Below are 23,439 nucleotides of genomic sequence, written 5' to 3'. Positions count from 1 at the left end.
CAAGCACTCTACCACTAAGTCACAACCCCAGCCCAACTCCCCATCATCATTCATCAAACTCCCCAGGTGTTTTCTGTCTCATAGTCTGAAGTCTGGGGCTCGCTGTCATACTGTAATAATACCTACCTGGAAGAATTGTAGGGAACATAAAACATTACATAACATGTGTAACTCAGTTCATGGCACATAGGTCGTTTTGCAAGTGGTAATATATTATTATCATTGCTGTTGAACTTTCAGTGGATTGGTCTTCCTTGCTGAAGCTGTGAGCAGGTCCTGTGTGTCTTGCTGCTCTTTCACTAGTATTTCCCACCTTGCCTACCAAAATTCAGTACATACGGCAGGTTTTAAATAAAGTCCTCTTACTTCATTTCACTAGGCAGCAAGAAAACCATTTCAGAGAATTACTGTCATGCACTATAGTGTCTCTGAAGCTAGACTGACTGGATCTAGTCAACTTATGAGCTGTGGGACTTACTTTGTTATGTCAAAAGGAGAAACTACTAAGTACCTACCCCATAAGGTCAGAGTGATAAATACTGGTAAAATGCTTTGAATGGCGCCTAGAACAAAGAACGGAATTTAAGAAATGTTAGCATTATTGTCAGACACGGAGAATGTGGTTATGTCCATATCTAAGACATGGTCTTCCCTCTCAAGGGTCTCAGTCTAATATAGGAATCTTGGCAGGCTTGCTAGATTGAAGTGATTTCCACAAGGACATGGTACAAGTCAGCCTAGAGCTGGGGAATCAAGGGTATCCCCCCAAATCCCATAGAATCCCCACCCAAGACCTAGACCCCTGAGACATGATACCAGGGATATGTTTGAAAGGTTTTCTTAGGGGTCCTAAATGAAGCAGGCAGAATGGAAAAAAGCATGAGTTTGGGGCCATACAAACATTTGTTTGAAATCTAGTTCCATCACTTGCTAGCTCTGTAACCTCAGCTAAGTTATATGACTTTTCTCTGGATCTCACTTACAAAATGGGCAACAAAAGAAACTATGGTTGTCAAAAGATTCAGTCCAATGCTTTGTGCTTAGTAGATGATCCACATATATTGGATTCCCCAATTTCCCATTGCCAACCAGAAAATGAACAGGTTTCCCAGTCAAAGAAAAAGCAAAATAATTCCTGACCATGCCATCAAATCACAGGGAATAATACAGACACCTAGAATGAACTCTAGACTCTTCAGGGATCAGAAGCCTTAGATTCTAGTCCTCTCTCTTGGTACCTTCACCTTGGAGAACAGAGCACAGCTTGTACTCTTGTTTATTTTGGAGTTCAAGTTAAGAATCAATACAATTTAAGTGCCCGTTGTATCATTTTAGTTGAGAAAAAACTGGCTGAAAGAATATGTGAGATTTTTACCTAAAAGAGCTTTAGCCAGGAGATGGCAACTTTCTGTATCTCATAGTGACTTAGGGCAGTCACTTAGGGTACCTCATCTCTAAGGAACATGAGTGCCCAGTGCCATGAGCCCCATGTTACAGTGGTAGACTTTCCACACTGGGTATTTTTTTCCTTAAGGGAAAGCAGCTCTTTTCTCCTTATCCCAAACCACATGCACCATTCATAAAAAATATCCCTGTCTTCCTCCAGGAATTATAACCTATAGTCCACATGATCAGGCCCCAGACTTTTAATGAGCAGACCTTAAGTTTTCAATGAGTCCCATTAAAAGAAAGGTGGCAGAACCCAAGAAACAGGTGCCCCAAACAACTCTGGGGCAAAGGCACCACAGTACCTAGACAGTCCTCCCTCCTCCCTGCCTGTTTCAACTGCCCCACGGCCAATGGCAAGGCAGGCACAATTTATGCCTTCACATTTCTTTCAGCAGTTTTGTCCCAAATATCCTTGGACATGGTGAGGGCTGCCTCAGGCCTTTAAGCTAATGGGCATAATGCCTCACAATATACTACCTGACTCCTCTGTATTCCAAAATGTTCTAGCACACAATCGGTTCTATATCCAGCTATCAGGGGGTCGGGGGGCAGGCTGGATTACATCTCTGGCACCAATTTCTTGGTGTGGATACCAGACCAGTTTCCTCAAAGGAAACTAAGCACAATGAATGAAGATCTTAGCAATTTCCATTGAAGCCTCAGAGGCACTAACTCATCCCAAATCCCTAAGAGGTCACTTACCTCCCTGACTGGCTGGTCTTTCTGTTTCCTGTTATTGATTTCCATTTGTCCCCAGGAAATTCCTGCAAAGCAAAATTCTGATAAGTTAAGGAACTCTGAACAGCCAGGTAGCTAGATGGTTTCAAAACAGTGAGGTGGTCAGGACCCTGTCCCTGGCCAGGTCACCACAGTTGGTACCATCTACAGTCCTAGGCAGGCTACTGAAATATGTACCTGGAAGGCTGCCTTTCTATCAGGAGGCCTGCTGAGCTGCTGCAGGCATGCAGAGACTCAGAGAGCACTCAGGGACCTGGACGCTGTAGTCTAGAAATACTGCATTTCCCTCTTTCTGCACTCCCTCCCAAACCACCTTAAAAACCAGTTTAGCATGTTTGCTGTTTGCTCTGGCTCTTGCCAGCATTGAGGGATGGAGGTCTTTTTGTTTATTCTCCTAGATGAACCTGCTTGCTCCTCCTGCCTCTTCCAATACAGAAAGCATCTTCTTGGAAGCTCTGGCCTTGAGTGGGCTTTGAGGGTGGGAGCTCCTGCTGCACCAACCCTCCCCCAGGGTGGGCAGAGGGAGGCAGGCATGCCAGTACACCCCTGTCCTGCAGGGGCTCTTCTTCCTCTGCTCACCCAATGGCAGGAACTGAGGTTGGCTCATCTGTGGGGAACATAAATGTCAGATGCCATAGTCCCAACTCTACAGGAGTAGTTTCTACACTGGACTTTTTTTTCTTAAGGGTTATGACCAAGCAGCTCTTTTCCTCCCAGGCCAAGTCATAAGGTGCCATTCGTAAAAAAAAAAAAAAAAAAAAAAAAAAAAAAAAAAAAAATGTCCCTGTTGTCTTATTCTAACTCTAAATAGAATGCAAAATTGCTTTTCAGGCCTGTCCAAATTTTGTATCCAAAACCCAGGGCCTAGACTCAGAGCTTGCTCAATGGGAATGCACAGTTTTCCCTAAACATCACTGATCTTCCAAATTCCTTTTTCCCAACATTATCATTATTAGTCCCATTGAAAATTTTATTACTTTTGCCCAAGTAGGCTTCCCTTTTGGGGTTCAGATGCCTGGTGAAGTAGAGCAAACATAGTTCTTTGGTGTCAGACATATTGGCTAAGACACTTATTAGCAGTGTTATTTAAGGGAAATTCTGGCACCTCTTTGGAACTCAGTTTCCTATCTGGCAAATAGGGATTCTGCTATCTAGTCTTGCTGGGTTGCCAGAAGTGAGAATTAAATGAAAAGCACAGAGAATACCTAGCCCAGTGGTTGGCATGTAGAAGGTTTTGGATGTTAGTAGCCACAGATAAAGGTGAGGTTTGTTTCCTGGTTCTGGCTTTTTAAAAGACCAAAGCAGTCCTTACCCATATCTGGGATATCAGAGAACCTCTAATCACTTATACCTTAGACTGTGCCTCAACAACCTTGTGAGATGCCCATATACATACCATATAGATGCCAATAGATACCACAATTTGTTCAGCCACAGTGGGAGGCAGGGCTTCTTGTCCATACCCTGTAATATGTGATCAGATTATGGAGGGGCAGTGTGGCATACTTAGGAACTTGGCCTCTGAAACTAGATAGCATGGCTTCAGATCCCACACCTGCCCTTCACTAGCCAGGTAACTTCAACTTCTCTCTGCATTTCCCCAGCTATCTAGTAGCAAAAGAGAACCTATTTCTTAATTGCTTGAGGACTCAATGAGTTGATACATCCAGGGCACCTGGAATGATATATCTGGTGCCCAGTGGACTCTCAAATGTCACTTACTACCATGTCATTCAAATCCCATCTCTGCCACTTCTGAGATGTGTGACCTCTCTGAGCCTCAGTTTCCTTTCCCATAAAATTAAGATCCTATTATAAATTATTTCATACTAGTATTAAGTGAAATCATCTTCAATGCATGCAAAACTAACTGGCATGAGATGTGGGATGTGAATGTGTGCTGTTTGCAGTTCTCCTAATAACACTGAATAAGAGCTGATTAGCACCCTGATCTTCTCCAGGGGCAGAAGGAGCAGGATGTCAGATCTAACTTGAGAGAGCCACCACAATTACCTTTGTCACCAGAGCTGGAGTATCTTAACTCATGCTGCAAATTCTCCCCAGGTCCTGCATGGTTGGGGTAGAAGGTTTAGGTGGCAGGGATAGAAATAGGCACAGAGTAACTCCTAGATAGCCAACCATGTGTTTGAAAGGCTAATGTCTAAGCAGACCTGCTTGACCAGTCTAACAGGCACTAGAAACCCAATGTGTCCCTCCCTCCAAGGACAAAAGGAAAAGCATGGTATAGGCACAGGCTCACCTACATTGCTGCTGCCAATTCTGCACCTGCCAATTACACCTCCTTTCCTTAAACAGTTGCTGGCCTTGAGCTGACATCTCTACAGCCACCATCTCCTCACTTCCTGCTTGTCTTTGGCCCCTTTTCTCTATCATCAACTTGTGAGTCCTTCTTTTAGCCAAAATCTCTCAAGCTAATCCAAACTCTCTCTTTACCTTAATAGCTGCCTTATAAGTTAATCACTGTCTGGCAGTCACTGTTCTAAATGCCTTACACACATGACATCATTTAATCCTCACCACCAACTTCTGAAGTAGATGCTGCTATGGACTCCATTTTGAGATGGGAATATTTAGGCACTGTGAATTCTGGGGAGGGAATTTGAATCCAGGAAATCTGGTTCTAGCTTCAGGACCCTTCTAGTTCCTCTTCTCCTTTTTTTCAACATTGTGAATATTTTGAAAAGTTGAAAGGAGTTTATAGTGTATAGCAAGCACCCATATGCTCATCATTTCGATTTTCCAATTAGCATTTTGCTACAATTGCCTTATTGTATCTGTTTATTCTTCTATCCATCCACCAGTCCATCTTAAATTCTTGATACATTTCAAAGTAAGTTACAACGATTTCATTCCGCCCAAATTTGAAAACTTAAATGAAATGGACACACTCCTTAAAAGCCACAAACTACCAAAGCACACTGAAGAAGAAATAAACAACCTAATTGATCCTATTCTATCCGTGAAGGAAATTAAATTTGTCACTTAAAACCTTCCCACAAAGACAACACCAGGCCCTGATGGCTTTGATGATGAATTCTACCAGACATTTCTGGAAGAAATAATACCAATTTTATATGAACTCTTTCTGAAAATATAAGGGAAGATAATACTACCCAGCTCATTCTTTAAGGCCAGCATTACTTTGATACAGAGACCAGACAAAGGTTTATCAGTCTAAAATCCCTGATAAACACAGAAAAATCTTTAACAAAATACCTACAAATCAAATCTAGTGACATATAAAAAGGATACTACATCATGACCAAGTGGATTTTATCCTGGCAATGCTACATTAGTTCCTATTTTAAAAACCAATCAACATAATTCACCCATACCAGTATACAAAACAGGAAAAAATATATGGTCATCTCAATAGATACAGAAAAAGCATTTGAAAAATATCCAACATCTGCTCCTAATAAAGACCCTCTGAAACCAAGAATCAGAGGGTATTTCCTCAACCTGATAAAGGTATCTACAACAAAAGCATATAACTAACATTAAACTTAACAATGAAAGATTAAAAACAAAGCAACAATGTCTGCCCTAGCCACTTCCTCTAAATACTGCATTGGAGGTCTTGACAGTGCAATAAGGCTCCCTTCCCCCCCATGAAAGGGCATACGCTGGAAAGGACGATATAACATTCTTTCCATTCACAGATAACATGATTGCTTATGTACAAAATATTTTATAACCTACCAAAAAGCAACTACAATTAATCAGTGACTTTGGCAAGGTTGCAGGACACAAGACCAATAATTGTATTTCTATAGGGTAGTGACAAAGAATTTTCAATCAACATGAATAAAGCAATACTGTTTACAGTAGCATCGAAACCATGACATCTTAGGGACAGGTATAACAAAATATCTAAGATTTCAAAGCTATAAAAAAGACTTGTATATATCACTATACTTCAAAAGCACTTCAGCATACTTATTAAAGTTTGATAGTCACTTATAATATTTTTAGGTAAAACTTACTTCCCATGACAGGCACAGATATTAAGTGTACATTTTTTGAGTTTTGGTGAATACACCTGTGTAACTCTAAACTTTATCTAGGAACATGTTCCCATACCCTTTTCCAGCCCATTGCTGAGCCATATCCCATTTCTAAGCCCTGCTATGAAATTTTCCCCTTAGGAACAGCTATCAGAGAACTTCATATAAAAGAAATTGTAGGGTCTGTACTCTTTTTTATAAGGCTTCTTTCTTTCCTGAAGTTCCTTTTTTCAAATAATACATATTAAGCATTTTCAAACATTAAAAGTAAATTCAAAGATCTGCTATGAACAACAATTTGACACAGGAATGGACTTCTGGTTTAACAGCCAAAATGTGTCACTAAGGATGTCATGGGGGAAGGAATCTGGCAGAGAGTGGGTGGGTAAGGACTTAGGAGGTCCTCCCAGAAGAACCCTGGGGGATGGTAAGGTCTTGTGTTAGGGTGACAGGTCATGACCAAGGCAGAACAGCAGCCAGTTTAGACATGGGTCTCCAATGGACACAGTTTGGACCTGGGTCTCCAATTTTGCAGCATCAAATAATTTTAAAATAGGAAATTAAAAGCAGTTAGTGCTGCTCTGTATCATGCTGTGGGCCTAGCACTCTATAAACTGCTCTTGGGTTCTCCTCAAAATGGATCCATGAGGCAGCCATGATTTTCTTCTACATTGGAGATGAGGTGATAAGACTTTTCTTACTACTGGAAATAAACATTATTTTCCCCTTTAAAACAAATCATGAAACTTAGCCAGGTTCTGTGGTGCACACCTGTAATCCCAGTGGCTCAGAAGGCTGAGGCAAGGGGATAACAGGTTTAAGACCAGCCTCAGCAAATTAGTGAGGCTTGAGCAGTTGGCAAGACCCTGTCTCAAAATAAAAAAATTTAAAAAGGCTGGGGATGTGACTCAGTGGTTAAGCACCCCTAGGTGTGACCCATGGTACATAATAATAATAATAATAATAATAATAATAATAATAATATGAAACTTCAAATTGTGGTAGCTGAATGACTCACTTAAGGTCATCCAGATTCCAATTTCACAGGATAGAATCCCAGTCCTATTCATCTGTGAACCAAAAGTTACTGTATCTAACTCTCAAGATGAGCAGGTGTGTTAAGATGTTGGTGGCTAAGGGTCTTGCTCAAGGTTACTAAACAACCATCTGGTGGAAACAACGGCTATCTCATTACCAGGAATTACAACTATCATATTTTCAAAAGGTTCTAGTTTCCTCTTCACACAGACAATAATGAAGTTCACCCACTCTAAAACCAGGTCCTCACCTGCACTGGTGGCTTCCTGGAATTCCAAGCGTTGCCAGGTGCCAAGCTGCTGTCCTCAAGAGTACTGTGCTGAGGATTATGATAGCAAGCTGAACACCGGATACACTGGTGGTGGTGGCACCTGCAGTTGTAGCAGTTGGACATCATATTTCTCTTTAGCAAGGCAGGACAGATTTCCCCAGAACAATAAATGCAAGGGTCATGGACCACAGCTCCCTGAACACTGCAGGAGTAAGAGCAGGTCCTGTGGTAATCAAAATCACCACAGTGCAGTGGCTTACAACACATGGAATTTTCTAGACCTTTGCTTGAAAAGCATTCTGAGTAAGTAGGAGTTTCTGACTGAAGGGGTGATATGGAATGAAATGGTTGGTCTGTGGCATGATACGGTTGGTCTGTGGAGTGATATGACTGGTCCATGGGATGGCGCCTCAATTCCCGATAGCTGGAGCTCATTGACTGAAAGTTGGGGTCTATAGGTTTTGGTCTCTGGCTAAAAGACTTGTTGCTCTGAGTGGTTAAACCTGGCAAATGAGATGTGGATAAGGATTTGCTGCTCTCTTCAAAGAACCTTCTTCTGTCTGCAAAGGGCAAAAGGATGGCTTCCTCCCCAGCTTGGACAGGAGAAGTCTTCAATTCCTTGTTGTCACCTGGGCTGGAAGGGCCTTCCATGGCTAGTGCCACATGTGGCTGCAGGTTATGCTCTGGAGACCATCTCCAATGACCTCCACGGACTCCATGATGAGCATTTGCTTTCTCAGAGTCTGAGGATGTGTCAGAGGCTTTCCACCAGGAGTTTAGGCCCAAAGAGGACTGGCCAGACCTCTGGCCAGGGCTTTTTTGTCCCTCTGGGCCTAGCCTAGATTCGTGGCTCTCAGGAGCTTGGCTGAGGCACTCTGAAGACCGAGCCCTGAGTATCATGCTTTTGTTGAAGAGCTTATCTCTGGGGCTAGGGGGTTTTTTATATGAAGATAGAAGAGCTGAGTTAGAGGCAGGGAGTGGAGGACTTTCGGGAGGCTCCTGGGTCTCTTCCACTTGCTCCTTAGTGTCACACAGCTGTGACAAGGGGCCTTTGCTCTTCTGGAGCTGGGCCTTCCTCCTCTGAATTTCATTGCGCAGATTGGTAGCGAAGCGCTCACTTTTCCGCCGATTTTGGATTGAACGACCCCGGGAACCTCCACTTCGCCTACCGCCCACCCGGCCACATTCTTTGGGCTCACTATCCCCTTCTTCAGTTGTCTCTTTGCTGCTAGCTACTTTAGCACTTGAAGAACAATCTCTGGTTTGAACGAGAGAGCCAGAGGCAGAGGGCTGCTGGCTGGCCAATTCACTGCCTGCTTTGCTTGCTCTGCTTGGGTCTAGGAAACCTTGTTCTGGAGGGTGTCCATCAGTCTCTCCATGTGTAGAACTGCTTTGGCTCTGGTGTCCTGAACCCAAAGGCCTATCTTCCATTGGCTTGGTCTTTCTTTCTTTGCTGGGCTGGTCCTGGGTTCCTCCTGGAGGGGAACATGGAATTTTCTTCCCTTTGCGGCTGTTGTGCAAAGGGGACAAAGTCCACTGGTGTCCATCCTGCCCAGTGGGAAGCTCTGTCCCTTTGCTGTCCCTGGAATCGAGGTGCACATGCTGCAGGTGGGATGCCAGCAGCTGTTCAGGGGCACTGTGGCGATGCCCTGTAGGTCCTGTGAGGTGTGGAAAGCGGCCAAAGGAGGAAGTCTTAGGTAGCTCTGCTGAAGCCTCACTGAGTGGGCTAGAAACTCTGGTGGAAGCTTTCTCACAGGCTTTAGGGGAACCAAGAACATTGGCTGCAGCCTCTGTCAGTAGATGTTCAGAGCCCTGCTGGCTGGCTTCGGGAGACTGGCTGAGTTCACAGTTCTGATGGCCCTCCTTTGTCATTTGCTCTTGTCCACTGAGGCAGCAGAACCTGTTAGGGTTCCTGGGAATCATCATTGTCTCTAAATTCACTTTCTCCTTCTGTTGCAAGGAGTCCACAGGCTCAGAAGCCCTGCTCTGCTCTCCATTGAGGAGTTGGGCTCTGGAGGCCTGAAGACTGTCCCGCCTCACTGGAGGTTGTGGTGGGCCCCTGACCCCCTTGGCAGACCCTGGGTGGTGGCCTTCCTGTGAGCGAGATGACGTCAAATGGCCCCCGTTGGTGCGCTGGCTACCTCCTGAGGTTTCAGCCACATTAGGCCGGACATTAGGGACTTTACTTGGCCCTGGGCCTTGTGTGATGCAGTCTGTGGAGGTTGGCTCCTCTGGCCTGAGGGAAAGAGCACAGTCAGATGCATTTGAGCTGGCCGAGAAGGAGCTATAGGCTGAGTCCCGTTGATTGGGGTACATGTTCTGGTCAATGGGCAAGAGGTGGCCCTCATAGGTGGCTTGGCCTGGTTGCTCCAGGCTCTCCATGCTGCCAATAGAGCTGCTTTTCTCGGTGCTACAGTGCCGGGAGAGGGGACACCACTGCACACACACGTCACTGTAAGACACAGGGTACACTGGTTAGTTAGCTGAGCCACCAGATCCCTTTCCCACCTTGGCCAGCCCTGACATTGAAGAAGGCAGGCATCCCAGAGCTACCCATGTCACAAATGAAAGGGCGATAAGGCAAAAAGTGAAATGCAGAAGAACATGGATAGTGGAGTGCCATAGGGACATGGTAAACTGGGGGGACAAAATGACATATAGAAGAAAGATGAGCAAACATCCTTAAGATTAAAAGCGGGAGAAAAACATGGGGGCTATGCACTATTTCTTTGCCATGAGTAAGTTTGGAGTTGCTTCTGGGCTGTCCCTGTCCCTGTGGAATCAGTATATGGCTCTCTGCCAGGAGACACACTCATGGAATATTAGCATTAAAAAAGGGCCCTAAAGGGCTGATTCAATTTCAGTCAGACCATTTCATAAATCAGCAGTTCTCAAACTTGAATGTGTACCAGCATCACCTGGTGGGTATTATTACCACACCAGCCACTGGGCTTCATCCTTGAGTTTTAGGTCTGGCGGGATTCTGAGCTAAGAATTTCTCAGGTGCTGCTGTATAAGACCTATGCTTTTGAGAACCACTGATGTCTATAAAGCAAGCCCTGCAAAAGAAAGTACTATTGAGGAGGTGATTTTGCCAGGATCACCTAGCTCTAACTAGTGGTATAGACAGGGAGGAATTAGGCATTCCCCTATTCTACAATTATTATTATTATTATTATTATTATTATTATTATTATTATTATTTATTAGGTGCTAAGGATGAAACCCAGGGCCTAGCACATGCTAGGCAAGTACTCTATCACCAAGCTATAATGACAGCCCTACTCCATTCTTTTCTGAGGACTTACAATATGCCAGGTACTTTACAATAGTCCATTTAATCCCAATGGAAGAGATTGCTATCCTCTGCTTTACAACTGAGAATGCAGAAGCTTAGAGAGGTTCACTAAGCTCTTAAAGAATCAGAGCTGCAATTTGAATGCAGGCCTCTATGAATTCAATGTCTGAGATCTTCTCTGATAATCTCTTTTAGACAGGAATAAGAGTAATATCTATATCAGTGGGTTGCTGTATAGAAGAAATCAGATAAAAAATACAGCTCAGGTGCCTAGCAAGGGTTTGCTACAAGGCAGTGACTGTCTCAATTGTTGTTATTATTATCAGCATCCTCTTTACTACCAGTATTGATACCATGGTGGCCTCTGCCCAAACATTACTCCCTCATCCCTTACAGCAGAGCCAAACCAGGGGGATCAAGGAGCAGACACGATCTTGAATTTTAAGTGCCATTTCCCAAACACTTAGCCAAACAGAGCCAAGTCATGCCAGTAACTCCTTTGACTAGAACCCAGGGATTGCAGGCTGATATCAGAAATGCTGTTGCCCAGAAAGCCACAGCTGAGCAGCAGCACATGAGAGCCTCCGTCAGTGTCTCTTAATTCTTGCTTTCTGCCTTGCCCCTTAGTCACTCTGCTCACTTGTACTCTGGGCTAGGAATCCATCAATTCCTTGTTGGCAAGAGAACTTGCTGCCCACTGCACCACCCTTCCTGCTGAACAAAACCACACCCCTACTTCAACAGGAGCCAAGCTCAGAATATGTTTCGGTATATTCTAGAACAAACCTGCCTCTGCCCTGAGCCCCTGACTTCCAATGCCAAATAAAGTCACTGAATCAGGGAAAACTGTTAGTTTCTCTGAGCCTCCTCAACAGAAATTCTTTTTTGGAGGGAAGATTTAGTTGCAGAAAGGAAGAAGTAGTTGAAAGCAACACTTTGGCTCTGAGCTGGTCAAAAAGTTGGCTGTGTCCTGAGCAGCTGTTTCAATAACAATAGATAACATTGAGGTGCCTGTATTGAGTGATATTCCAGGCAGGTAGGCCCTGTTATCAGGGAGGTCCCTGTTTTGGAGACTTTGGCCCCATGATCAGCTGATGGACTGGGTGGAAGCCCCAGTGCATCATCATAGATAGAGAAGACCACCAGAACAGAACTGTGGGGTCCTTCTACATTAAGAGAGCAGGGGGATGGAAGGAATCAGAGAGACGGACTGAGAAAGTGCAGCTAGTGAATAGGGTGAGAAGCAGGACAATGTGGTGTCTCCCAAGCCAAATGAGGCATTTCAAGGAAACACTGTCCAGAAGGAAAGGGAGAGCCCAAAGCCACAGAGACTTAGCAGAACACTGGGAAAAGAAGCCAGGTATTCTGGACTCCCATGCCATTTCCCATTTTACCGCTCTTAGTTCTAAAACATCCAAGAGGGACCAGGTCAAAGGAGGGGGAGTGGCCAGGCTGTCCACACTCCAGTTCACCTTGAGGGGAGGGCTCTAGACTCACCTTGTACTGCAACCAGAATGCCAGGACAAGCTGAAGGCTTCAGAAGGGAAATGCATGGTGGTGGCCGCTTCAGGGCATCCCTCCAGCAGCTTGGCCACATGCCATGAGTGCGGCCTACTGACAGGGGCGTTTCTCCTGCAGTGAGAAAGGGACAGGAAGTTGGCTAAGGGAACCAGGGCTGAAATCACTTCCCAGGCAGCTTTCGCCCCACCCCCTCTTTCCCTTCAGCGAGGTAGAACATCTTGCAAGGAGCTGGTGTGGGAATCTGAGTGGCCCGTCTCAGCCCCCAGTACTGAAATCTCCTTTATCCAGTGAGTGATCCCTGGAGAAACAGCATGGCAGCTTCACAGGGCTGTTTTCTTCATAGGAATATCCTAAGTGTGTCTCATAGTGCTGGGCATATAGTAGATGCTCAATAAATACTTGTGGACTAAATGAGAGCCAGTGACCAATGAACAGTGAGCCAAACTCCACTTCTTTTTGAGGGGAAACATCAATCTGGCCAATCTTTCCCTTTTTCTCTGAGAAAGGAAGAGTCAGGTGACTGAGATCTGATTTTTAATTTTTAATTTTTACTCATTCATTTAATAAGCCCTGTTGCATGTTTACTTACTGTGTGGCATGTATGTTGCTCTAAGGGTACAGATATGAACAAAAGTTCTCTTTATCCTTGAGAACTTATAGATTTGTGAGAGACACAGACCTCAGTCAAATAAAGCATGGTAAAGACACTGAGAGAGTGAAAGATGAGATGTGCATGGAGCTGAGACACTTGAATTTGTAGGGAAAGTGGTGGCAGGGAATCCCAACTCCTGCCAGGGGATGGAGGACAAAGTGGTGAACAGCACAGCACTAGGCTGGCAGAGGAGACTGGCTACCCAGCTGTCAGGAGTGAATAAAGGAAAACAGGTCTGAGGCGAAGGCCCCAGGTGCAGCCTGGGGTTTGCCAGGTACCTGAGGCTACAGCCACAAATCTCGCACTGACTGGCTTATTCAGGACCTGTCCCTGTCTCCTGGCATACTTCACATGAATAGATGCCATTCTTGAAAGTGGGGAAGAAAATATGTGGGGTGTGAATGCTGAGACAGACAGACAGACAGTCCACAAGAGTAAATGATAGAGCAAGGGTCAGGAAGATACTTCAGATAAGGGGGAGAGAGGGGAAAACCAAATGTCAGAAAAGGAGAAAACTCTGAGAAAGAATATAGAGAAATACATAGTAGAGAGAATACTACAAAGAGAACCAGGTGTTAAATAAGGAGGTACCAGAGAGAGGGGGAGGATGATAGATTATTTGATAAGTTATTCACTCATTATTTACTAATTTATTCACATTCACTGTGCTGGGCTCCATATAAGGCACTCATGGTACAGATTTAAATAAGATATACGTTCCTGTTTTCATCAACTTTGTTATAGAGTGGGATAAATCAGCTCTCTACTTTATAGGGCAGTGGAAGATTGCAACCTAGCTAGAAATGTCCCTCCCCACAGCAGAAAAACAGAAGATCCAAGTAGTGTAAGGCTAAGGCCTGGAGAGGGAGTCCTGGGAGCATGGGCTTACTGGGGGTACATGGTTTGAGTGCTAACAGGCCAGACACAGAGAAGGTGGTACAGGAGGAAGGGCAGAGAAAGTTGGTTAACAAAGATGAGAGCCACCGGTCAGCAGCAGTGACCTTGACTATCCTGTAGTCAGATGGTCAATAAAAATTCATCAAGCATCTCCCAGTAATGTTCCTGTGTACTACTAGGTCTCTGGGCTATGCTTGTAGATACTAAGGCTGTACTGGCCAGGGTACCTGTCCCATTTGGGGCCCTTTTTCCACATCCTAGATTCCTGAAATTTCTCTGGGTCCAGGATATGTGCCTACCTCCTTTTCCCTAACTGTCCACCCCTCGTACTGAGTTCTACTGTGTCTTCTTTTATGATGTATCTCTAATGCCCCTCCCCTCCCCCCTCCTTCTCCCTCTCCATTCTCACTATGACCCTTACACAGAATTGCACCACTCCTTCCAGAATCCACCACCACCACATCCTGTTCCAGTTCAGGCCCTTAGGATTTTGTGTTCAAACTACTGCATCCGCTTGCCAGCCAGTCTCTTCGTGTTCCACCTCTGGTCGCTGCTTTATGATCATACTACACTGAACACCAACTGAATCAAGGGCAGTCTCCTACTCAAGAATCTTCCCTGGCTCCCTATTTCCTACACTGTCCTGCCTCACATTTAAACTGGACTAGTTTTTCAAAGGCTATTTTACTCACCCAGCTCAACCTTTAATGTCTGCTCCAATCACACCATGTATCCAGCTTCACCCTTTCTGACTCTGTGCCTTTAATGTTAAATTTCTAGTAAAATCTAGTACAGATTCAGGAGTTGGACCACCTTGATTTGAATCCCAACTGATTAGCTTCTGAGGCATTAGGCAAGTTTCTTCACTTCTCAGAATCCTTGTTTACTTGGCAGTAAAGTAGAAATACAAGTATCTACCTGCTGGGGTTGTTGAAAGATCAAGTAAGAAAATGTATGTCAAGTGCTTAGAACTGGGTCTGGCCAGCCCTTCAAACAATAATAGTTATCACTATGACCGTTCCCCTGCCTAGAGTGTCCCCTCCTTTTTGTTAACCTAAATCCTACCTGTTCTTCAAGGTACTGCTCAAGTGCCATGTCTTCCTGGGAGCTTGTCCTGAGTAATCTAGCTAGTAGGCAAGGAGACAAAAACAAGTGAGAAGGATCTAGATTCAAATCCTACCTCTAGAATTTGAGATGTGTGATTCTATGTGAATCACTTGAATCATCTGAGCTTTAGTTCTCTGATCTAAGAAAGGGAAAAATAGTTCTTACCTGGATAGGTGACTGGAGAGATTAGAGAGAGTATTCTCCAAGCAAATGGGAAACAGCCTGGTCCATAGCAAATGGTCAGTAACTACTAGGTACTATAATAATGGTTATTAGCTCAAACTTGTCCTGTTTGGTAGCTCAAGAGAACACCCACAAAGGGCACCTCGATTTAATCATCTACTAAGTTTTTGCTATGACACTCCCTTGCCACACTTTGAAAGGTAGCTTACAAAAGGAACCTTGGGATTTCTTCAGAAGTAGGAATAGTAGGGGCTTTGGAGATACTAGGAGAAAATGAACAGCTCAGAGAAGGAAAATTCTAACAGAGGGAATTGGAGCCTTCTAACCCTAGTTTAGGAGAGGAGAGAAAACTTTGTCAGGTTTTGGCTTATTATTCCCGATTTGACTAGGCTTAGAATTAGTCCATGCTTATATTCAAATCCTAGCTATGTGACCTTGGACAAGTCATTTCTCTGAGGTGCAGATTCTTCTTTTTGAGGGAGGGGATGCTAGGAGTGCAGCCAGGACCTCATGCATGCTACGCAAACACTTTACCCCCAAGTCATATCCTTAACCACTTGAGTGATATTCTTTTTATATATATTTTCAGTTGTCAATGGACCTTTATTTTATTTATTTATATGTGGTGCTGAGAATCAAACCCAGTGCCTCACACATGCCAGGCAAGTGCTCTACCATTGAGTCACAACCCCAGTCCCTGAGTGACAGATTCTTTATCCCTAAAATGGGGAAAGTGACCATCTCCTTCTTATGAGTTATGGTCTGAATTAATTGCAGTTCTGGGTGTGAAATCAGTACCTGACATAGATATTTTATAAACTTAAAAAAACTCGCAGAGGTCATTTACTGAACAGTTATGATGTACCAGGCACTAGGAACAACAAAGACATTAGCTGGATTATTCCTCATGCTAGCCTTATATGGTAAGAACTATGATTACCCCATTTAACAGATGAAGAAACAGAGATGCATAAAACTGAAGTGATTTGCCAAGAGCACAGAGCTTGTAACCAGATGAATTGGGATCAAGACTCAGATCCCCTAGTTCCTACTAAGATACCACACAACCCCTCCTCCGCAAAGGGGTCTGACTAAGAAAGCTTGGATGCCCCAAACCATTCCCTCAAGAAGCAGTCAGAAAAGGGACGTCTCAGTAGTCCTAGACTGGAAACCACCCCTCCTGGGCAGTGGGGAAGGGGGGATCATGAGAAATGAGCAGAGAGGTAAGACAATTCCAACCACCCACCATGCAGCCCAGACCTACACATGGGGGCAATGACCTAGCACTTACACTTTCCCCTAAGGCTGGCTCAGGCACTAGCATTGAACACACACTCTATCATTCATTACACCAAAACACCTTTCTTAAGGAGGCAAAAAGAAAAGGGCATTAAAGAAAGAAAGCAGAAGAGAAGAGGGGTGGCGGCCTTGGCAGCCATGGCTATAGGCTGTACCTACCATGAAGTTGCCCAGAGCGGAGAGATGGCTTAGGAGAGAATGAGGTATCCAGCTAGCTCAGACTCTCAACGACAAACCCCGCAGCCGGCGTCCCTTCCTTAACTGGGACCCATCTGCCTTCCAGTTAAGACCTCCTGGGATGGGGAGCCATCAGCCCAAGTTCCTGAGTGTGGTCCAAGGGGCTCAGACACAGTCAGGTCCCAGTTGCAAGAACAGGAAGGAGTAGCACTGAAGGCAATGTGTGGTCATCGGCCTAGTTGGGCTTCAAAGTGACCACAGCCTTAGGGAACGAAAGGCAGTATGAAGAGCTAGATAGGAGTGAAGACAGTGCTCCAGGAACTAGCCAGGAACCCTGGTGGCAAAGGGAAGGATGAAAGGCAGTTCCAACAGCATAAACAGGCCCCCTGTTCCCGACTCCCACCTCTTCTGAGCCCTGGCCCACCCCCTCCACAGCTCAGAGGCCAATAAGGAAGCTGGGCCCCCAGCCACTGCTAGAACTCAGGAAAGGAGCAAGGAAATGATGTTTGGGAAAGATAAAGCGGGTGTCTAAAAAGAATTTTTAAAAATACACGTAAGTGAGAGAGAAAAATACCCCAGACACATACACTTAAAAGAATTCCTGAGCTTCCTGGACTGAGTTGACCCCACCCAGCCATCTCTGTAGGTCCTCAGGGTCCCAGAAAAGGAAAGCTCAGATCAGCCAAGCTGAGCAGTCTCCAGGTCCAAAGAAATGGCACCACAGCTGATTGTCTAAAACTGGGAGCAAGCGAATTAAAACCTTTCCAAGGTGAAGGTCTTGCTGAGATATAAAGCCTTATGATCATTCTGGGTCTTATTTACAGGGTCTGCATTTCTGTATGAACAAACCCAAAACAAAACAAAACAAAACCTCAATTTCACACCAGAGACTCCAAGTCCAGAAAAGGTGCCCATTAGCAATGCTGAAATAGTGGCATTTGGGGTCAGTATTTGTGGCCTGCCATAAATTGACTCTGACCTCTGGCAACTTACTCCCCCTTCTCTGGGCTTCTGTTTCCTCTCTGAAAAATAAAACATTGAACTTAATCATCACAAATGACCCTTTCAGCTACAGCATACTATGATGCAGTAGTCCTGAGCCCCAGCCTGGGGCTCCAAATTATGTTCTCATTGACCAATACACTAGACACAACTCAGAGTGCTTCACATGGGTTTATTGCACCCTTTAATCCAGGCTAAGGCATCAGAATTTAATTTCTTTTGAGAATTTAGAGTTAGGGTTTTCCCTTCATAATGTTTCTGATCCTACTCCCATTTCCCTTGGCCTCTAGCCCCAATTCCAGTAATTTCTGGCCCCTGAGAGGGCTTACGCAAACTCCCTCAGGACAAAAAGTATGCTAGGCCCTTTCCTCTCTGGGGAAATCACGTCCGGAGGCCCCTTCTCCTCTCTTCCCTGTGGACCTCATAGGGAAGTCTAGGTTGACTTTTACCAACTGTATAGGAGTACTGTATGAAGGAAATTTTGAGGTTTTGTGGGGGCATGGGGATCTGGCTTGGTGCCTCATCTCCATCATTCACTAGTTGTTTGGTCTTGGACATGACCCAGAACCTCAATTTCCTCCTGTGTAAAATACACCTGGCATGTGTCAGGCACGCAATAAGTGGTATCTGTTATTAATACTACCTTGTACCAAAAATAACAATGGGCAAGATATTGTATTTAGTAAGAAAATGGATATCTTCAATCCAGAGATAGAAAAGAAAGGGCCACTTAGGAGAAGGAACTTGTCAAACTTTCATGGGCATGTGGATTACTTGGGTGTCTTGTTAAAATGCAGATTCTGATTCAGCACTGAAGCTCAAGGTCTGATTTTTTTTAACCTCAACCCCTCTTTTCTGCCCTCTGTGTGTGTGTGTGTGTGTGTGTGTGTGTGTGTGTGCTGGGGATTAAACCCAGGGCACTCTACCACTAACCTACATTCCCAGCACTTTTTATTTATTTATTTATTTATTTATTTATTTTTGAGATAGGATCTCACTAAGTTGCTGAGGCTGGCCTCAAATTGGAATCCCCCTGCCTCAGCTTTCCCAAGTTGCTGGGATTACAGGTGTGCACCACTGGGCTGGACTTCAGGTTCTGACTTTCTAATGAGCTCCAGGGTGGTGGTGGTACTGCTGCTACCGCAGCCATAACCACATTTAGAGTGGCAACATACTAAGTAATAAGCCTTGCCCTCAAGAATCGCCAGGCCTGGGTGCCCAGCCTTCCCTAATCTTCTCATTGCCAAGTGCCTTCCTCTATCCTTTCAGTCACCTGACCCATGCAAGTGCATGCCTGATGAGGCTTGCTGAGCCCCATTTCCTAACAAAATAAAGTGCAATGAGTTTGACAGCAGTCTGACCCTGTCAGTAGCAAGGTGAGGCTGAGGAAATAATACCTGGAAACATATGCCTGTTGATGGAACTGGCTGAAAAGTTCCTGAGGTGAAAGGTGTCAATAAGAATCCAGCAGATTTAACTGGAAGTTTCTGGGAAGGCAGGGTGGGAATATGGGAGATCTGGGCAATCTTCAGATGAGGTGATAGGCAGGTTGGGCACAGACAGGATATACTCAAGAAATCTTTGTGTAAGAAAAGAGATCTTGGGCAGCAGTTAGGCGAGTTTAGGATTGGGGGAAGAGGCTGGAAGATGGCATGGGGAGAAAAGGAACACTCTGCCACTTAGCAGAACTGAGTTCCAGACAACGTGACTAGGTATAACTTCCTATGATGGGGACAAGGTAAGGATAGCTGCCTCTTTCCTAAGCTCTCCAAGGATAAGAACTTGGCATGTGGACAGAGGAGGGTGGATATATGCCAGCAAAAGTGATGGATCCACCATAATCAACTCCCAGAAGAGTCTTTGTAAAGTTACCTTGAGAGGTTAGGAGAGGAAGGTAGAGCAACTCTGGAAGAGTCAATCTTCAGCAGCTCCTCTTGGCTGTTTCCCTGATATCCTCTGATGGTACCACTTGTCTCTGAACCTGGCTGTCAGTGGACCTCTCAAGAGACACTTATTGGGAGAGAACAATCATAAAGAGAACCAGAGCTCTGCACAACCCAGGGCAAGAAGAAAATGTAACCCCTGTTACTTGGGGCTGTGCTTAGCAAGAAGTCTAGGCCATAATAGAGTGTGGGCTCTTTCTGCTTTTGAAAGTGTTTGGATAAGGAGAAGCACAAAAGAGTGTCCTTGATTAGCTCTGTTTACTTTCTGTGACTCTTCCAGCCTCCCCCCAAAGAGCACATTCCACCTGCCCCACATGAAGGAGCCTAAGCTCATTCTGGCCCGCCTGGCAGGAAGGGAAGCCTGCAAACCGGCGGAGGGGACAGAACAATGCACAGCTTGTTTATCTGACAGAGGAGGGGAAAAGCTGCTTGGTCACCATGGAGGGACACAGAGCTCTGAAGGCCCACCCCCACTTCACTGTTGGCTGGAAGACTTTGAAGCCTGGTGATCCAGGGACCCTTCCTTACTATAGACAAAAACCAAGGGGGAAATTGTGTGTGTGTGTGTGTGTGTGTGTGTGTGTGTGTGTGAGAGAGAGAGAGAGAGAGAGAGAGAGAGAGAGAGAGAGAGAGAGAGATTTTAAAGAGAACTTTCAGGACAACGGCTGGTGTCATTCTGGGAAAACTATAATCTGGGACATCAAGAGATGAATACATTTGGGAGAAGGGGATGATTTCGGTACTCAGTTCTACCTTCCCATCCCCTTTCCCTGTGAATAGACAGGTCAAGTTCTTCCATGAAAATCTGCTGGATCCTCATCTACACCTTCCACCTCAGGATTCATCTCTGGCTCTAAAGAAACCCAGATAAGAAATAAGAATAAGTAGGGAATCTTGTGATGAAAATAAAGACCCTCTGATTGTTAGAGCATGCATAGCAGGAGGGTGTTTTCTGACTTTCCAAGAAGGGAGTGATCACTTCATCTGACTGGGGTCATTAAATTTGACATTCTGTTTCTATTACTCCATTTATAAATGGGAATAAATCTTTATTCCTTCCTTCCTTTCCTTATTTCTTTTTCATTCTTTCTTTCTTTCAGTACTGAGAATGGAACCCATAGGTACTTTAACACTGAGCCACATCTCTAGTCCTTTTTGTTTTTATTTGTTTATTTTGTTGTGTTTTGAGGCAAAGTTGCTGAGGCTGGCCTTGAACTTGCAATCCTCCTGTCTCAGCCTAAGGAGACCACTTTTTCCAAAGAAGGTTGGAAGGAAGTAACCATACAGATGACTTGGGAGAGCTTTGCAAATTCTGAGAACTAGAAAATGCATAATAGTTTAGAAACACAGTTCTTGTAATTCATTTTTCCTGTAGGCTAGTGAGTAATTTGTAGGCTGTTTGTTGTTGTTGTCACTTTTTTTTGGTACTCGTTATTGAACCCAGTGATGCTTTATCAATGAGCTACATCTCCAGTCCTTTCATTAAAATGTTGATTCAGGGTCCTGGGCAATCTTACTGTCTCAGCCTCCCAAGTTGCTGGGATTATAAGGCATGTTCCACTGTGCCTGGCACAAATTTGACATGTAGACAGAGGAGGGTGGGCATGTGCAAGCAGGAGTCATGGATCAACACAAGTTTTTCTAGATATGGTCTGATGAAATATACCCACCATTGACTATTTCTTGTCAATGGCCCTAAAAGCGAAAATATAAATGTTGCAAAACTTTTGCAGCTTCTAGAAGGAAGGGGATCAAATAAAATCTCTGAATAATGAAAAAGGGCTTCCTCTCCCCCACCTCTCCAAAAACTAGGGAGGGTGGGATTGGAGCTCAGTGGTAGAGTGCTCACCTAGCACTGGGTTCAATCCTCAGCACCACATAAAAACAAATAAATAAAATAAAGATATTGTGTACATCTACAACTAAAAAAATCAATACTTTAAAAAGAAAAGCTAAGGATAAAACATGAGAAAGCTGAAAGAGACTTCAGAAGAGCATAATGGAATAAAAGCATCAAGTACACAGAGAACCATCTGATTTAACAGATGACCTTAAAGCTTTTGCCATGATGCCCAATTTCCTAAACCAACTCCCAAAGTGATAAATAAGGTGGAGGCTGTTTGTCCTCCAGCTTGGTTGCTACCAGTTATGTTTATACCCTCCCTTGGGAAGGAGGCAGCAAGGGATAATACAAACTTTCCTTTCTTCCTCCTTTAGGCCCATTGTTTTCTTCAGCTCACACCCAGTGTTAGACACAATGTTTCAAGCATCTGATGGAATCCAAAAAGGTTTCCCCAGAGTCATGTCTCAAAGTCCTTAGCACTACTTCTGGCCACTCCTGAATCATCTCTGTTACTAAAGACATGGAGCGCTAGAGTAATAGCCAACAATGGCTAGGACCCCAATTGAAATAAAAGAATCTACTTACTCTGCTTTGAGCAAATATGATAATGAGGACAGGCCAACCCTCAGCAGAACTGGATAACCATGAGCAAGATGGACATCAGGAGAGATGAGATTGGTGAGATACCTAGGCATATCATGGAGTTTTCCAAGACCAACAAAGGCCATCGGTTTGAATGGTATTCTCAAGGAACTAGGAAGCTGTGGGAGGTTGTTAAATGGGGCTAACATGATCTACGTTTTGTAAAGATCTCATTTGGCTGATGGATTTGGTAAAGGTGGGGAGGGATAAGAATAGAAACCAGGCAACCAATTTAAAATGTTCATGTAGATAAGAGAGAATGGTGGTTTGTTCAAAAAAGGTAGAAGGAGGCATAAGGAACAGAGGTTTATTAATATTAGGGATATTTTGAAGAGGTAGTGCCAACAGCATTTATTAATGGGTTGAATGTGGAGAGTGAAGAAAAAAGAATAACTATGACACTAGGGTCATCTGGCACCTGTACCTTCTTAGCACAGTATTCATTCCCGAAACTGAGTAATTAGTAGCTCTTAAAAAAAAGAAAAAAGAAAAAGAAAGTTGGCAGTCATTGCTGTTCTTTTTTCTAAGCATTTATGGAGCTTCTATCTACATGTAAGGTGCTTGGAAAGGTATTCAAGAACACATCAAAATGAAGAAGTTATCATCTCTGTGCTCAAGGAATTTATAGCATAAAAGGGGAGAAGAAAAAGACCTAGATAACCACTAAACAAGAAACAAAGTCAGAAGTTCCAGAAAGGAAATGCTAACCAAAGGAGAGTTCAAAGGAGAATACATAGCTAGCTGAATCAAGGAAGGCTTCACAGAATCTCCAAGCTAATTTTAGAAGACTTAATACAATTTCAACTAGAGAAGACTAGGAGAGAGATCCTGCCAGGTTTACATGAATAAAAGTAGGAAAGGCAGGAATGTGCTGAAGGAAGAACATACTCTTTCTATAGGACACATAGGAAGTAAAAATAGAATGACTCAAGAACATGGGGACCTTGAGTATCAGGTTGAAGCACTGGCTTTTTATTATCCCATAGGCAAGAGACAGGCATTGCAGGTTCCAGAATAGGAGAGAAACAGAATGAAAAGCAGAATTCCATGCAGGTGTTTTTTTTTTTTTTTTTTTTTTTATACTGGGGATTGAAGCCAGGGGCACTTAACCACTGAGCTACATCCCTAGTCCTTTTTTTTTTTTCTTTTAATTTTGAGATAAGGTCTTGCTAAGTTGCTTAAGGCCTCACTAAGTTCCTGAGGCTGGCCTCAAACTTGCGACCTCGTACCTGAGCCTCCCAAGTTGCTGAACTGACAGGAGTGCACCATCATGCCCAGCTAGAGATGTGTTTTAACAAGTTTTTATATGATTCTGATGCACTCTCAAGTTTGATAACCATTACTCTATTGT

The 23,439-nt window shown here is 44.2% G+C and overlaps 1 protein-coding gene across 3 annotated transcripts in view; it reads right to left on the bottom strand.

Moving 5' to 3' along the window:
- The window catches only part of Shroom4 (shroom family member 4), a 96,294-nt gene that overhangs the window by 34,459 nt on the left and 38,396 nt on the right, over positions 1–23,439 (bottom strand). Inside the window, exons 1-6 of one of the 3 annotated variants that reach the window (XM_071606129.1) lie at positions 16,641–17,040; positions 14,958–15,019; positions 12,320–12,454; positions 7,504–9,976; positions 2,152–2,213; positions 516–563 (exon numbers count right to left, since the gene is read on the bottom strand). In XM_071606129.1, the coding sequence (XP_071462230.1) occupies positions 516–563; positions 2,152–2,213; positions 7,504–9,976; positions 12,320–12,454; positions 14,958–15,019; positions 16,641–16,643 (2,783 nt within the window). In that variant the 5' untranslated portion in view covers positions 16,644–17,040. Of the gene's footprint in view, positions 1–515; positions 564–2,151; positions 2,214–7,503; positions 9,977–12,319; positions 12,455–14,957; positions 15,020–16,640; positions 17,041–23,439 lie in introns of those variants that run through there. The other 2 variants (XM_071606130.1, XM_071606131.1) reach the window with 2 other exon arrangements.

This window comes from Marmota flaviventris, chromosome X (assembly GCF_047511675.1).
Source record: "Marmota flaviventris isolate mMarFla1 chromosome X, mMarFla1.hap1, whole genome shotgun sequence".
Taxonomy (NCBI): Eukaryota; Metazoa; Chordata; class Mammalia; order Rodentia; family Sciuridae; genus Marmota; species Marmota flaviventris.
This window is presented reverse-complemented; position numbering and strand designations above follow the sequence as displayed.